The 15,062-nt window shown below is 35.2% G+C and overlaps 1 protein-coding gene across 6 annotated transcripts in view; it reads left to right on the top strand.

Annotated features, from left to right (window-relative positions):
* LOC111931213 (heparan sulfate glucosamine 3-O-sulfotransferase 1-like) overlaps window positions 1-14,542 on the top strand; it is a 56,764-nt gene extending 42,222 nt beyond the window's left edge. For 4 of the 6 annotated variants that reach the window (XM_086899384.1, XM_086899381.1, XM_086899386.1 and 1 more), the window contains 2 exons: window positions 9,048-11,446; window positions 12,865-14,542. In XM_086899384.1, coding sequence (XP_086755510.1) covers window positions 9,167-10,096 — 930 coding nt within the window. In that variant the 5' untranslated portion in view covers window positions 9,048-9,166 and the 3' untranslated portion in view covers window positions 10,097-11,446; window positions 12,865-14,542. Of the gene's footprint in view, window positions 1-6,258; window positions 6,357-8,089; window positions 8,170-9,047; window positions 11,447-12,864 lie in introns of all 6 variants that reach the window. The other 2 variants (XM_086899383.1, XM_086899385.1) reach the window with 2 other exon arrangements.
* The last annotated feature ends 520 nt before the right edge of the window (window positions 14,543-15,062 follow it).

The raw sequence follows: 15,062 nt of genomic DNA, 5'->3' as shown, positions 1-15,062 counted from the left end.
ACAGTCAGATAGGACCCTACTAAATCTCAGAAGCCCTGGAGAAAATCATTAGAATTGTGTGGTATTAGTTATCTGCTCTCAGACTCATAAGAGTAGTGAGTATCCTCTCACTGTATTTTAATGTGCTACTTTGGCAGTTGAAACGGGTTTGGTAAGGAGGAAGGATCTGATTTCTGATTTTCCATAGCAGCCAGAAAATAATCTGCCTTTTACTTACTCCATGTTTGCAGCCTGTCATCTCAGCCTCCCAGTATCAGCCTGAGGAGCAGTGTGAGAGACACGGGAGTGTCGTACTGAGGGCTGTTTCACGTGTTGTACTCCAGTTTCCAGACATGTTCAAATGTTCCCTAAACTGCCTCCATTCCTGTAGCTCTACAGCTGTCTGCTGGGCTGGATATGCACACAGATTGATGATGGATATGTGTTGTAGGCATTGAGCTTCTATTCAAGGGATATTTTATCAATTTGTTTCTTTTCTAATATGTTTGCCTCTTCTGTATTGCAGTGTATTTGCCTTCTTTATTAGCAAGGATTTGTTTACCAGTGGAAGACAGAGTTTTGACTAATATATTTATTTTACTAATATATTTTTATGTATTTTACTAATTTATTTATTAATCAGTGTTAAGAATTACTATGCAGTTACTTTCTGTGGTCTCTTCAAGTGGTACTTGTTTGTTTACTTTAAGAAAAGATGGACTGTGAACTCCTTTCTATATAATTTTTGATTCTTTGATGCCCAAAGTCTCTCAGCATACTTAAACTCAGCGTAAATTTAATATGTTTCTTGGTTTTGTAACTCCCATTATTCTATCAAACATTCATACTCACACTGTTTTTCTCTGACCTTTATCTTGATCTTGTCTCTTATCAGGGCCTGAGCCAGTATTCAAAATTTCAAAATTAAATTTTCAATCTTAAGTCCGTCATTGATTTATTATTTCAGCTTCTTCATATCCTCTCACATCCCCTGTTCTATAATCACTCTTTTAAAAAAAAATTCCTCCTGAGCTATTATTTTTTCTTAAATTTTGTTCACTCATCCTTTACAAGGCCAAAAGATTTGAACTCTCATGGGCCTTTCAGCTGCTTTTTTCTTACTCTGGGTGAATTCCCTGCTTGATTTACATCTGTGCTTTACACTGTAACCCTGAGCCAAGAAGCTGGATTCTTCCCTTACTGCTGGCATTTGACATTAGAAGGTCTCAGACTGGTGGTTGTTGGATAGCAGGACTCATTACCAAGGGAAGGATCAGTTTCTTTCATGCCTTGTATGATGGGGATAGACAACAGCTAGATGGGACCCAGTAGAGCAGCTCTGCTCAGAAAGCATCAGAGCACTAATGCCACAGCCCTGGAGAAGTTATTCAGAAGGATATAAACAAAGGGTAGGATTCTGACCTTGGCTCATCCACCTCATCTGAGATGTCCCACTGCTGGACAGATTTCAAGGTGGGGATAAAGAAACCTTCCTGCCTGCAAGACAAGCCTGGCTGCTCCCCCTGGCCAGCCCCTGGCTGTTCCCCACGTGTCACTCCTGGCTGGCTCAGGGTGATCCCCAAGCCACTGCCATGGTCTGATGAGCTTTTCCAGACTGCTCCTCCCCTGCACTGGGGCAGTGCTGGAAACAAAAGGTGTAATGTTGACAAGTGCTGCCCAGAAAAGCTCTCAGATCCCTTTTTGGAGTCCTTGGAGTAACATCTTAAAACCAGCATGCGTGTATGGTTTTTCTTTGGCTTTTGGTAGGGTTTTCAGTTTTGGTTAGGGTTCTTTTGGCAGGGGTAGGATTTGATGGAAGGGCTTGTGTATGTGATTTTTTGGGGTTGTTTTTTTTTAACACCAGAAATCTGTGCTCTTTACAAAAGAATAAAAGGTTTTAGTGTCTATTACTTGACATGGATGTCCTGTAGGAATTCACTGGTTTGTACCACAGAGTTAACTCATCTCCCTTGAATGCTTTTCTTGCCATCTCTGACCCTCAGAGGAATTTTTTCCTTTAAAAGACAGGACTCTCATAAATCCTCTGCATCTAATTCTAATTTTATTTCCTAAATATCTATGAGTATTAAGGTGTTCTTTGTGAAAATGAGTGTGGGAAAATTAATAATATTCAATTAATTATACCAGAGGTAGAGAGGTTGAAGTTTAATCTTTTTTCTGTACTGTAGAAATAAACACAAAAGCTACTTATCAGCCATGCATCATTACATCTTGCCTCTTTATAATTACATGACTATTGCTTGTTTGTCTGAAGAAGTGGCACAGAATCTTTGTTACTTCAATTTATATTAATTCAGATGCTTAATTAACAATTAGAGGTGTAAGTTTAACTCAACAAAATGGTAATGCAATTCCATTTCAAATAAGCCAATGTGATAAGTAAAATCTGCCTTCTCATCTGTGCTAATCTGACCACTATCCACTCTTTGCATCTTAATAGGAACAGAATTTTTTATTTATGTCTATTTAGAAGCATCCTTAGAATGTACCTGGCTTTATGGGCTAAACTTCTTAAGGATCTTTATGAAATTGCAATTCAGTGACTTTTATGTGGATGGTTTGAGTATGGTATTTTTCAAAGATTCCATAAAATATAAGTGTGTGGAAGGTTTATTTAGCTCAGAAATTATTGTTAGGGTGTTTATACTGTATATATTACTGTACTGTTACATATTTGCAGTCATATTAACATCAGGCAATTTTCTATCAGAAAAGGGAATTAGGAAATGTAATGCTAGCCTCAGGGAAGCAAACTTTTTTCAAAACTCCTATCTGCTAATATCACCTGCCAATGATTTAATGGTGTTTATAGTTTATGCTAACATTTCTTAGCTTTCCTCTTTATCCATTATAGTCTGTGTACTCGGTAGAAGCCTGGAGCTGATTTCTGTTGCTTTGTAGCACCTACCTTTACTCACCAAGTAGCTATTTCCTTCTTTTATTCCCTTTTTTTTAATTCCTGTAAGGTAGTAACTGTTGGCTGCTATAAAACTGCAATCTCATTGGAAAAGGTTCACACAAATAAATTCACTGCTGAGATTGCGACTTTAAAATGTTAATGTCTTTGTGTTTCTTTGTGCTAACATATATTATTGTATTGATGCTTAAAGAGAAACCTTTAAGCTTTTTCATTACCCAAAGAGGTGTTACAACAGCAAAGCAGCATTTCTGGACAGTCTGTGGGATCATGGGTTTTTAGGTACTACCTCATTTAAGAATCCTTAGTGCATCTCTTTAACAAAAATATGTCCATAATTTGAGTAGAATGAAAGTGAACAAAATTCTTGGGTATCTACAGCATTCTTTATCAGCAATAGGAACAGCTGCAATATTTATTTGACTTTGGGTCTGTGGTCTTTTTTGTACTTAGTCCCCTGCTCCTTGTAAGAAAAAACATCTCTGAGCTCAACTTGCAGCTCTGTTACAAAACTCCAGTGTCGTATTTTACTCTCTCACCCTTTTGCTTTCTCCAGCTGGCAGCAGACATTTTCCATGGTTACAGGTGGGAGATGTTCTTCATGTCCCACTCTGTATTTCTGGGAACTGACTGACCTCTCCTACCTGAGTCTGATAAAGCCCAGTAATGACAATGCAAACGTTATTTGGTTACTACTGGGAACGGAGCACAGCATAAAAGCGAGGCAGGAAAGTTTCATGCCCTATAAAGGGTTATCTCTCTGGGATAACTGTCCTTTCCCACATAGTCTTTAGTCTCACAGAATAGGTAATTTGGGATCCTTCTGAATCAAATCTCATTTCTAGGGCACAGCTCTAAAATTATTCAATTGCACCTGATTGATCTCATTTCAATATAAACCTAAATTGCTCTACTTGTAATAAAATTAAGACTCACAATTGTCTTTACACTTTTCCAAAATTTTTAACATTTTTCACTCTCAGAAATGTGCTCTCATTGTCTCCTGAACTCTGCCCAGGCATCTCACATGTGTGGATAGAAGTAGCTGAACTGTTTCCTTCCAATTAATATTAAAGAGGATACCTTTCTGCTCAACCACTGGACATGTGCCAAGTATTTTCAAATGCCCATTATTTCACAAGTTATATTATAATCAGAATTAAGGTATTATGCAGAGGACTTTTGATGATAGTATTGCTTCTAATATTTAATGCTTAGAATTAATAGAATTAGTCATTACATTATTGGATTTGAATACATTGATACTGCATTCTATTGAGCACTGTGTCCTATATGCACTGGATAATTCATTTGCCTGTTTTGAAAAAATGCATAAGCCATATTGAGAGCAGATTTGCATTCATTATGCTATGTAACTAATTCCAGTTTTACTGAAAGAAAATCACTGGCCTAATTTCAGATATTCCAAAACTTTTAGTATTATTTTGTTGCTTAGAATTATTTATTACATAAGCCAGTTTGTATAGGGATACTTTACATGGGTCTAACTGACATCACAGTGTGATTGTCCTTCAAAAAATTTCTGAAACTGTTCACCCTATATGAGCTTTGGTTGTGAATGCAGTTGGTCTGGAATTCTTTTCTCATATTGTCAGTATTAGAGATGTTCTTAATTATAGAGATATAACTGAGCTGTTACAAGTTTGTGTGCCAGTAAACCTTGACATGTTTGCATTGCACTCTTCTCAGGGATTGATCTTTTTGTTGGGATGAGTTTGTATCTAATAGGGGTTAACTAGGAATGTAACAGGAATAAATCTTTAAAAATCAAGACAAAAACTGGTGTTTTGTTATACTTGCTCTGGCCACCTCCCCTTGCTGCAGTTTTCAGTCACCAACACAAGTATTTCTGCACAAATGCCTTGGAACACTAAAATCCCAAGTTTGTACTTGATTACTATTATTTTTTTTTTATTTTTTTTTTTGCGAGGAACAAGTGGAAAGAAGCAGCTTTATTCCAAAAAAAAAAACCCAAAATTTGAGTTTTATGCTGAAACATCAAAGAACCTCTTCGCTTTTCAGTTCAGCATGTAATCCAGCTATAAGTTATCATCAGGATTGTGAGAGGCTGCTATGGAATGACACAAAGTTGGAATTGGAAGGGGAATTGGATGGAGAATTAGAAGCCCTGGGGTTTTTATTCTTGGTTGGACTATAAACCTGCTCTGTGACCTTGAGCAGATCGGATTAACCTGACTTTCCAAAGCATTTGCACTCCTGAACTGGATCTATACATTGGTCAGTTGCAATTTCCTGCAAGGTGAGAATGATGCCTTAATAAGGTGCAGGCAGTTCATTAACTCAGAGTGCTGCAGAGTTCTGCAATGAAAAGCATTACAGACAATGTAATACAGGATGTATTATTAGGAACTAATAATGTTACGAATTAGTAATAATAATATCTTTAGGTTTACCCTATGATTTTGTACTTTACCCCAAAGCAAGATAAATCATAAGACACTTAGAAGTTTTTTCAGAGTAGAGTGCAGCAGTTAAGGGTCTTTAGTACATTTTTGTAATATTAAAAAGATTTTTCAGCCAGCATAGCAGCTTCTCAAGTCTAGTCTAAGGTTTTAAAAAAATAAAACAAACAGCAGCCCAAGGTATTATTTACTTAATTAGTCCTTTCTGCAGCATGAATTTATTTCTGAACTACTTTTCTGCGTATTAAGTATCATGTCTGTTGATGTTCCTTATGTACTAAACAGCACCAACACTACCAAATAATAGGGAAAAATGGTAATAAGGCATTGTAATTCTGGTCATGTGTCATGGGGTTAGTTTCATAAGAATACTTTCAAATTCTTCATTGGTGCAGTGCACCAGTGTAAAATATATTGTTTTCATTATAAAAAGCAGTTAATATCTTCTAAAAATACAATTGCATAAAGGCATAAAAGCAACAACAAAAATTTATTCAAATAACATTCCAATTACATGATAAATCTTCTTTAAAACCTTTACATTTATGTAGCAATTATAACCTAACCACAGAATCTAACTTCTTAGAGCTTCACTGAAATCCATCAAATGTCTTAGGCCAAAGCTGAAATGTTGTTTTGATAGAATTGCTCCCAAAGGCAATTTTGATCTATTTAGGAACCAGATTTACAGTACATTTTGAATTTCATTTTTTCTGTAGTATTTCCTGAGTAAGGTTTTTTCTAGCAGTGATTCTAAGAAATTTGTAAAACAACTAATTATTTTGAAAACTGGTTAAAATGGCTAATAATTATGTTGAATTATTTTTCAAACAATACTTCAGCCCACAGAATATGAAGAATCCCTTCTGCTTCTTGCTGTCTGACTATGTTTTACAGAGAACTGCTGATTTCAGATGGTAAATTAAGCAGACTCTCACTCACGTCAGAAGTAAACCTGAGAGTATTTTGGAAGACCAATCTTTCCTCGGTGATAAGTATGACTTTCTCATTCAGCTTACAGTCTTCTTTGGGTTTCAGTATTTGCACCTGATTCTTAGGTGATGAAACCAGAAAACTCAGTTAGTTAGGGATGAAATAGTGTTAGTGTTTTGAGTTTTTTAAACAAAATAAAAAAGAGAACTTGAGAATTTTTTCACCTGTCCCCAGGTCTAGGAAGAGAACATCTCTGTCTATACCACTGCACAGTCCCAGTATCAAATACTTGGTTTTTTTTTACTCTGGTTTTAGTTTATTTCAGAGAAATTCCTGCTTTTTCCCCCCTCTTCCTTTCTATTTTTTCAATTTAAGCTACTAACCTAGTTAGTCTCAAGAAATATAAAAATAGTTTTCTTTCAAGTTAAATAAAATTGCCTAATGTACCTGTCAAGAATCAGTTCATGAAACTGTTTCAAAATGGGATAGTTCCAGAATTTAAATAAGGTAATGAACTGTATGTCTCCACCTTGGTATTTATAAGTAATCCCTTGCTTGGCAGACATTCAGGCTGGTCTTCCCTTAGTTCAAAGTACTTGTAATCTAATGTATAGATGTGTAAGTGCATTTATAATGCATAATGTGTTGTCTTATCATGAAAGAGGTAAACTGAGAAAAATTGGAAGATTTTTATGAAAACAATTCCTCAGTCTTACTGAAAGAAATTTAATTTAGCAATGAAGATGAATAGGATGCAAACTAACACTGGGATTTCAGAACAGGTTAAAAGAATGATTAACTTCTCCCTTGGCCCCTGCTCCCAAATCATGCTGCTGGCACCACAGGTATGGAAAGATGCCATGCTGTCATATGCTGCTACTCCTGAAACCATCTTATGCATAGCTGTGCCTTTCCTCAGATTGAACTCTTCAGGAACCTTGAGAATTGTGAAAAATTTGGCTTGAAATCATTAAAACAGATTCCCTCCTTTGAAAGCTGGCTTTCCAGGAATCACCTGGGTTGTGATGCTTCAAATGCATCTTGAGGAGCTTTCCAAAACCAACATTAGCTGCCATTATTGTAAAATGCATTTTAATCCCTCAGCAGCACTAAACAGCATGGTTACCATTTTCCAAACTTGCCATCCAAAGGAATAGTAACTATAAATGATTTTGGTATAAACATACCTGTTCTTCCCTCCTGTGATTGCCATAGAAATTCTTGCATTCTTTGCTCTAGGGAACTTCAAACAGAACTTCAGTGTGAAGTTCCTAGTAAAGAAATTGTGATCTTTAAGATGAAACATCCTTTCAAGTTTTTAAAGAACAGCATTCCTGTCTGTCATCACAAAGCTAATTTGTACTTAGGCTTTTCCAATATTTAGTAATTGTATACTCACTGTTCCTAGTTGAAACTGTGCTCTTTTTGAAGAAGCAGTTTCCTTTTAAGTCTTGCTTGGACATAACAGGGAATGTTCTCTGCAGATTTCCTCACTAAAGGTCATAGTTTATTTTTTAAATGACAATTTTAGGGTTAGTATTTGCTATATAACTGTGAATTTAGTGCTCACTGAGTCTGACTGGAGTCATTCCCTAGATATCCAAGAAGCTGGAGAAGGTTTCAATAAAATTTAGAAAATAGATTTAATGAATCTGCTGCATTGCCTAGACTGTTATTATCAAAAATTTAAAATTTTCAAGCCTGTAAAGTAAAACTCAAAGTAAACAATTTTTAAATAGAAATATTGAATGTTCCTCAGTGCCATGACAAATGGGAATTGGCTGTATTTTCTAAGGTTGTTTCTAAGAGATGAAGTACCGTGACCAATATGTTCAGAAGAAAAAAGAGACAGTGAACACTGGAGAAGGAGCTAAGGTTGTAATTTTTGAGACTACTTTAAAACAAGAGCCATAATTCAAAATTATTCCAGGAATGGTTATTGTTTTTTAAACAGATGACCAGAAAGCACCTGGGTATCTCTTATACAGAGCTTTGGGGGAACTGCAGAATATTATCTTAAGATCTGATTTTACAAAAACTTTTCCAACACTTACATGACTGTGCATCACAATGCTTGGATAATTGCAGAGAATCCATCCACCCTGCATTTTTTCCCACACTGATCCAACTTGGTCACTTTACTCTTGCTTTGGCACAGTCAGTTTTCTGCTCTAAAGGGCTCAGATACCAAAACTTTGCCTATATCTGTGTTTTGTTTTCTGTGTCTAAGTAAAGAGAATAGGTTTTGTATGATTCATAGCTCAGTAGAACCCAGATGGTGGCACCATTGTCCTGGTCTGTTATTTATAGAAGAATATACTAATCTAGCAGGGAATTTGAGGAAAGGTGTTGACATTCAAGTATTCTTTGGAATTACTGTTATTGTGTGGGGTACAGTATTTATAACAAGAGAAGTATGTGGTATATATGGAATTATATTAGGAAAATAAAAGCAAGCAACAAATGGGTCAGGATTTAAAATCAGGTAAATAATTCTAATCTGCTTAGAGGAAATAAAAGTTGTTGAAAGGCTGGTATCCATCATTGGTCACTCATGGTAAGGAAAAAAAACCTCAACACATGGGACTTTTCTGTCCTTCTAAAATGAAGCCAGCTTCATTTCAAACAAATAACTTCCCTATTATTTTCCTATTGGGATCACAGATTAGCTTTGTGAATTAGCTAATTGTGAGTTGAATTTTTTAACTGATGATGATCTTAGAAGCACTGACTTGTCTTACTTTATTTTGCAGATGCTTCAGAAGCTTGCTGTGTGCTTACCACAGGTTCTGCCAACCATCTCAAGAGGGGACTCGCCTATTCTTTCATTAATTGAGCAAAACATTATCTTGAAATAATTATTCCTCTCCACATGGCCTTCCTACTTGTGTCAGCTTATCTTCTGCTGACTCACGCTCGAGGTGCTCCTGTTGAGAATGGGGCACTGTTGGAAACACTGAAGTCACAAGTGGGATTATTCAGCAATAAAAGTGAACACTATTCAGCACAGGTGAGACCTCCTGGCACGAGCCGACAAATACCTCAGACAATCATCATAGGAGTTCGTAAAGGAGGGACCAGGGCTTTGCTGGAAATGTTGGATATTCACCCTAACATTGTGGTGGCAGCTACAGAAGTCCACTTCTTTGACTGGGATGAAAATTATGTGAAAGGAATAGACTGGTATAGAAATCTGATGCCATTTTCTTATGGAAATCAAATTACAATTGAGAAAACACCAGGCTATTTTACATCACCACAGGCTCCAGGAAGAATTCATGACATGAATAGCTCCATTAAACTGCTGCTCATTCTAAGAGATCCCACTGAGAGAGTTATATCTGACTATACCCAAGTATATTACAACAGAGTAGAAAGTCACAAGCCTGTTCAGCTCTTTGAAGATATTGTTATTAAGAATGGAGTGCTTAACACCAAATACAAAGCTATTCAGAGAAGTCTATATGATGTCCATATGGAAAAGTGGCTTAAGCATTTCAGTTTGGATCAGATTCACATAGTGGATGGCAATACTTTGATCAAGGACCCTCTTCCTGAGTTACAAAAAGTTGAAAGATTTCTAAATCTTCCTTCCAGAATTATGTCTTCTAATTTTTATTTTAACCAAACCAAGGGATTCTACTGCATCAGAAGTGATGGGAGGGAGAGATGTCTACATGAGTCCAAAGGGCGTCCTCATCCTCTTGTTAACAGCACTGTCTTAGAGCAATTGTATTCTTACTTCAGAGAGCACAATGCAAAATTTTACAGGATGGTTAATCATTCCTTTGACTGGCATTAACGCATTTGGAGTCAATGCTTCCTAAAAAGCGCCTGAGACAAACTTTCAGACATATCTTTCTAAACTGTAAAGACTTGTATTATGAGAATTAACATCCTGGTTACATGCTTCATTGGAATAACATCTGTTAACTCATTGAAATGGCACTCTTTATGTTGGGAAAAATAAGCTTTATGTATTTGTATGATTACTGGGAGTCATATCCTGATCTTCTTTCTCTCACATGCAAATACATTAACTTCAGCAGACTTAGCAAAGAGTTATCTCTACAAGAGTTCTGCTTTTTTGGAAAAACACATCTAACTGTAAAAAAATGTAAATATTGGAAATAGTATTATTCTAACTGTTCTGTATTTTTTGTTGTTATTATTTTTTATATTCCACATGATAGTGGTGTTGATTTATAGAACTTTTCATAAAGTAAGTTTAAACTGTATGTTAAAATAGGGGCACACATAGTAGCTCCAAGAAATAAATCATCATCTTTAATATGCTGAAGTACTTAATTAATAATAGAAGGAATCTATTTCACCTGTAATTTTGAATAGGTGATCTAGAAGCTACCTGTCTGTATAACATGAGTATTAAACCACACTCTTACTGTCTTGGGTTTGCAAAAAAAATTTTTGAAGTAAGAATATGAACTATTTGAAGAAAGTTAAAGTGAGAGTTCTGAATGTAAAGAAACTAAAATATCCCAGGAACACTGATACTCTATACACTAAAAAAAAATCAATACCAAAAAATTATTAATAATTAATGAGCAACTGTACAAATACTTGATTGCATAAATTATGTCACTTTGCTCTTGAATGGAAAAGCTCTTAGTACTACCATATGAATTATGTTTGTACTCTGTGACTAGTTATTCTATTGTTCTCCTGATTTTGGTTTATATAACTCCATTGGCAAATGGCTCTTGTTTAAAAAAAAATATTCTTTTCTTGCCCCCTGAAGCATGGTGTAGTTTTATTTTGCCATTTCTGGTGCAGATCACGGGATAGTCCCAACATTAAAGTAACCTCTTGTTGTGTGACACACACAGACACAGTGTTCAGCGTGACATACTCACATTATATGTAAGACCCACACCCATTTTTAACCCTGCATCAAGATTTTATTTTCAGGGTTTTTTTTTAACAGTATTGTGCTGTATATTGTGCTGATTTTTCTGCTTTTTCGCATAAGCATTTTATTGCATATCAGTACCAAAGAGGAAAATCAACTCTGAGCATCAAACCAAACTGGACCCTGGTGAGGGTCCTGCATCTGTGTCCTTCCACCTAAGTCACTGCTCAGCCTAAAGGAGTGTGTGTTCCTACCATGGGATTCTTCCACTTTCCATAACAGGTATGTATTGCAGGGCTGATTTTTAAGCTTTTAATACTTCATGAGAGGTCTACATAGACATATAGCAGTATTCTTCTGAAGCTGGATAGAATCAGACTATGTGGAAATAACTTTCATCAAATATTCTCTAAAAAAATATTAAATGTTAAAAATATTATAATAAATCTTATTTTTTATCTGTTCTACTACTTGTATATGTATGTATGAGAGAAAATACAGTGTATATATGAAAGCAAATTATTTTCATTAGCATATAATTAGTCTCTGAAATTACGTTTATGAAATATATTTACTACATCCCTATTTTCTACAGATGGTGCAAATTCTCTTTTACTTCTGCCACTTTTTTGAGATAGTGGCTTCTTAATAATTAATATTGGTCAGATGTAGGCACTAAGAAATACAATGTCAAATAAGAATCTGTGGAAATACAAAAATATTTGTATTGGTCAGAGAGCAGAATATTTATGCTGCTCTTCTACCATCTCTACAAGGACACTGGATAAGCAAACTGTAATAACTACAGTTGTGCAGTCTAACAAGTCTTTTCTTTCTAACAGTTCTACAGTTCTTTATCTTTTGTCAAGTAAAAAGTTAAACCAGAATATTTCTGAACTCTGAATTAACAGTATGATTCTATATCAGAATAACTCTTTCAATTTTGTGGGCACAGCACTGATAACAGAACACCCAAATCCAAATTCCCAATACTCTCTAGCATGGCTGGTTCTTCCTGACCAGTGCAATCTCAGTGATAAACAAAACCCCTTCCAGGCCACTCATTTCAGAAACACATTATCAAAGGGAGCAACCTAAATGCCACTTATATTGGACAAAAATATATAACTTTCTGTTTCTTACACATTCTGAAAATCTGTTTTTCCTGTCTTTAATATTTTTCTTACAAGAAGCAAATTTGAAAACAACGTATACTTTAACAAAAGTTTAAGGAAGGTGCTAGTAATTGAAAAATTCAGATGTCCATATGCCATATTAGATTTCAAGTCTTGCAAGAAAAAGGAAGCGTTAGGGTTAGGGGGGTAGGGATTTATGGTTAGGGTTAGGGGTTAGGGTTATGGTTAGGTTAGGGTTTGGGTTAGGGTTTGGGTTTGGGTTTGGGTTTGGGTTAGTTTTTTGTTTAAGGTTGGGGTTATTTTCCCTAGAAGGGTTAGGGTGTTAAGTTTAGGGTTTTGTTTAAGGTTAGGGTTATTTTCTCTAGAAGGACACTGGATATTGAAACTGTAATAACTGCAGGTATGCAGTCTAACAGTGTTTTCTTTGTCTAACTTTCATCCAAATCAGAAAATTGGAACAATGCTATATTATGTCATGAGGATGGATAAAATACTGATATTGTTAAGCTATTATCTGTCCCTATATAGAAATGTTCTAATGTCTTTCTATATTTATGCTTGCAGGCATCAAGTCTTTCTTGTCTGAAGTTTACAGCTAATCTTTAAATGAGCTGAATGCAGGAGCACCAGCTAGCAGAAACTGTATGCATCTTTGAAAATCCAAGTTCCTTTCTGGAATTTACATTTCAAGGAGAGCTGAGCTGTATGGATTAGTGATGCACATATCTATTTGATTTGTTATCACTCCTCATTCCTGTTCAGCATTTTGGGGAAGAACAGAGTTGATGGAATGTATTTCATGATTATTTTAGAGTTTACTTGTATCATGAGAAGTAAATTAAGTATGAATAAGTATATGAATAAAATCTGGGTGAGGGGTTAGTTTGTTTGGTTTGCTTTTATGTAAACCATGATTCTCATAAAAAATTTTGTTTTGGTGAATGGTCAAAAACTATGCACCTTAACCTCTGCAAAACAGAAATTAGACTGTAATTTTACATTTCAAACTTTCAATCAGTTTCTCATTTTTGGACTGAAAAATACTCTTCTGTGCCGTCCTGATCTTTTCCATTGTTGCAGTCCTTAAGAAAACCCTCCTTCCCTCATGCTCAGGGAGGGAATCAGATCAACCAAATAGACATTCTACTGAGCCACAGCTGAGTAACAGTAAAATAAAAAGTTCTCAATTTTTGACCTTTGGAATTCAAAACTAGCCAATTTTTTGGGAAGACCTGTAGGCTTACAATCAGTATGCAGGTGTTATTAACGAGACAGTTCATCGTTTAAGAAATTACATATATCTCATGATTTTACACAACTGATAGTAAAGCAGAAATTACTTTTCTCTAAATTGATCATCAAATAAATTTCATCTCATTATCTGATACTCAAGTGTTGTTTGCAAAAGTAAATTTCTTGTGGGAAGACCACTTGAAGAAGTCATGCTGTTGTTTCAAAGATTTTTGGGTGCATCTGGGACAGGTGATATAATTACATGTGCAAGACTACTGCAGAATTGATGCTGGTTTGACCAGTTTTTGATGTTTAACATTCCAGAAAGACTAAGCTTTCACTTTAAATACTCTTCCTTTCCTTTTTTAGGAAAAATGCCATTATAGTTGTTTTGATCTAGTATTACAGAGAATTAACCATATCAAGCAGCTGGATCTGTTTAACCACAGTAAGCAGCACACATTTAATGTCCAGATGAGTCTAATACAACCTCCTTTTTTTTTTGTGATTTTTTTTTTTTTTTATTTTATCTATAGAACATAAAGGAAATTACTAGGAAACTTAAAAGCTAGGATTTTGCCCCCATACTTAACTAATGGGAAAGAAATAACAAAGTTCTTCCATTGCACTTTAACCCATTATTTTACCAGGAAAAGGGTTGGATTTCTCCATTGTATCCCCTGTGTCCAGGTGCTCAAAAACTTTGGACCTTGACTTCTGGTCTTTCACAATTTAGCCTTGAAAGTTTAGCATTTAGAGTCCCTCCTAAAGGATACCTGTTAGAGCAGAGACAATTTTTAATTGTGGAGGACTTTACAGAGGGCACACACATCATTGCATGCTGCTCCACATCAGCTCCTTTGCTATCCTCTTGATACAAGACTGATAATCCTATAAAGATTATCCATTCAAGAACAATGATTGACTACTGTAGGGAAGTTTATCCACGTAAAGAGTTTTCTATCTTCATGCAAATGAAAAATCTAAAAAATAAATCGTTTCTATCAAATTTTAGTGCTTATTGCCTTTGTTTATTCAGATATTTTCATGAGTTGGAGAAAAATTTTAATATTCTTTATAATCCCTATAATTTCTTGTTTAATCTTTGTGGTTAAAACCAAAAATATGATTTACCAGTTTACTTACACAATTTAACTGAAAAAATAAAAACAGAAAGAGAGACTTACCCCCAAAAATTTTGATTCAGAATGAGGATTGCACAACAACTTTTCCCTGAAGAGAAAGGAATATTTAAATTGTTAAAATAAGTGGTATACTACTGTAGATGATTATTTTCCGTATTTGGTCTTCATTTCCTTTAAAAGCTTGAATTTTGTCATAAGTATGCAGACACATTGGAAATAAAATCAGTAATAATTGGCCTAGCACATTAATCATTACCAGCAGTTAATGAACAATATTTAGTTAGTAGCCAAATAGTTCCCACTTCGATTATTTCAAGTTTCAATGTGACTTTATAAATTGTTTTGCTATCTTCTAAAACTAATTTACAAGTTCGAACCAACAGT

Source organism: Cyanistes caeruleus, chromosome 8 (assembly GCF_971803275.1).
Source record: "Cyanistes caeruleus chromosome 8, bCyaCae1.hap1.1, whole genome shotgun sequence".
NCBI lineage: Eukaryota > Metazoa > Chordata > Aves > Passeriformes > Paridae > Cyanistes > Cyanistes caeruleus.
The sequence above is the reverse complement of the archived record's forward strand: the minus strand, read 5'-3'. Positions and strand labels throughout refer to the sequence as shown.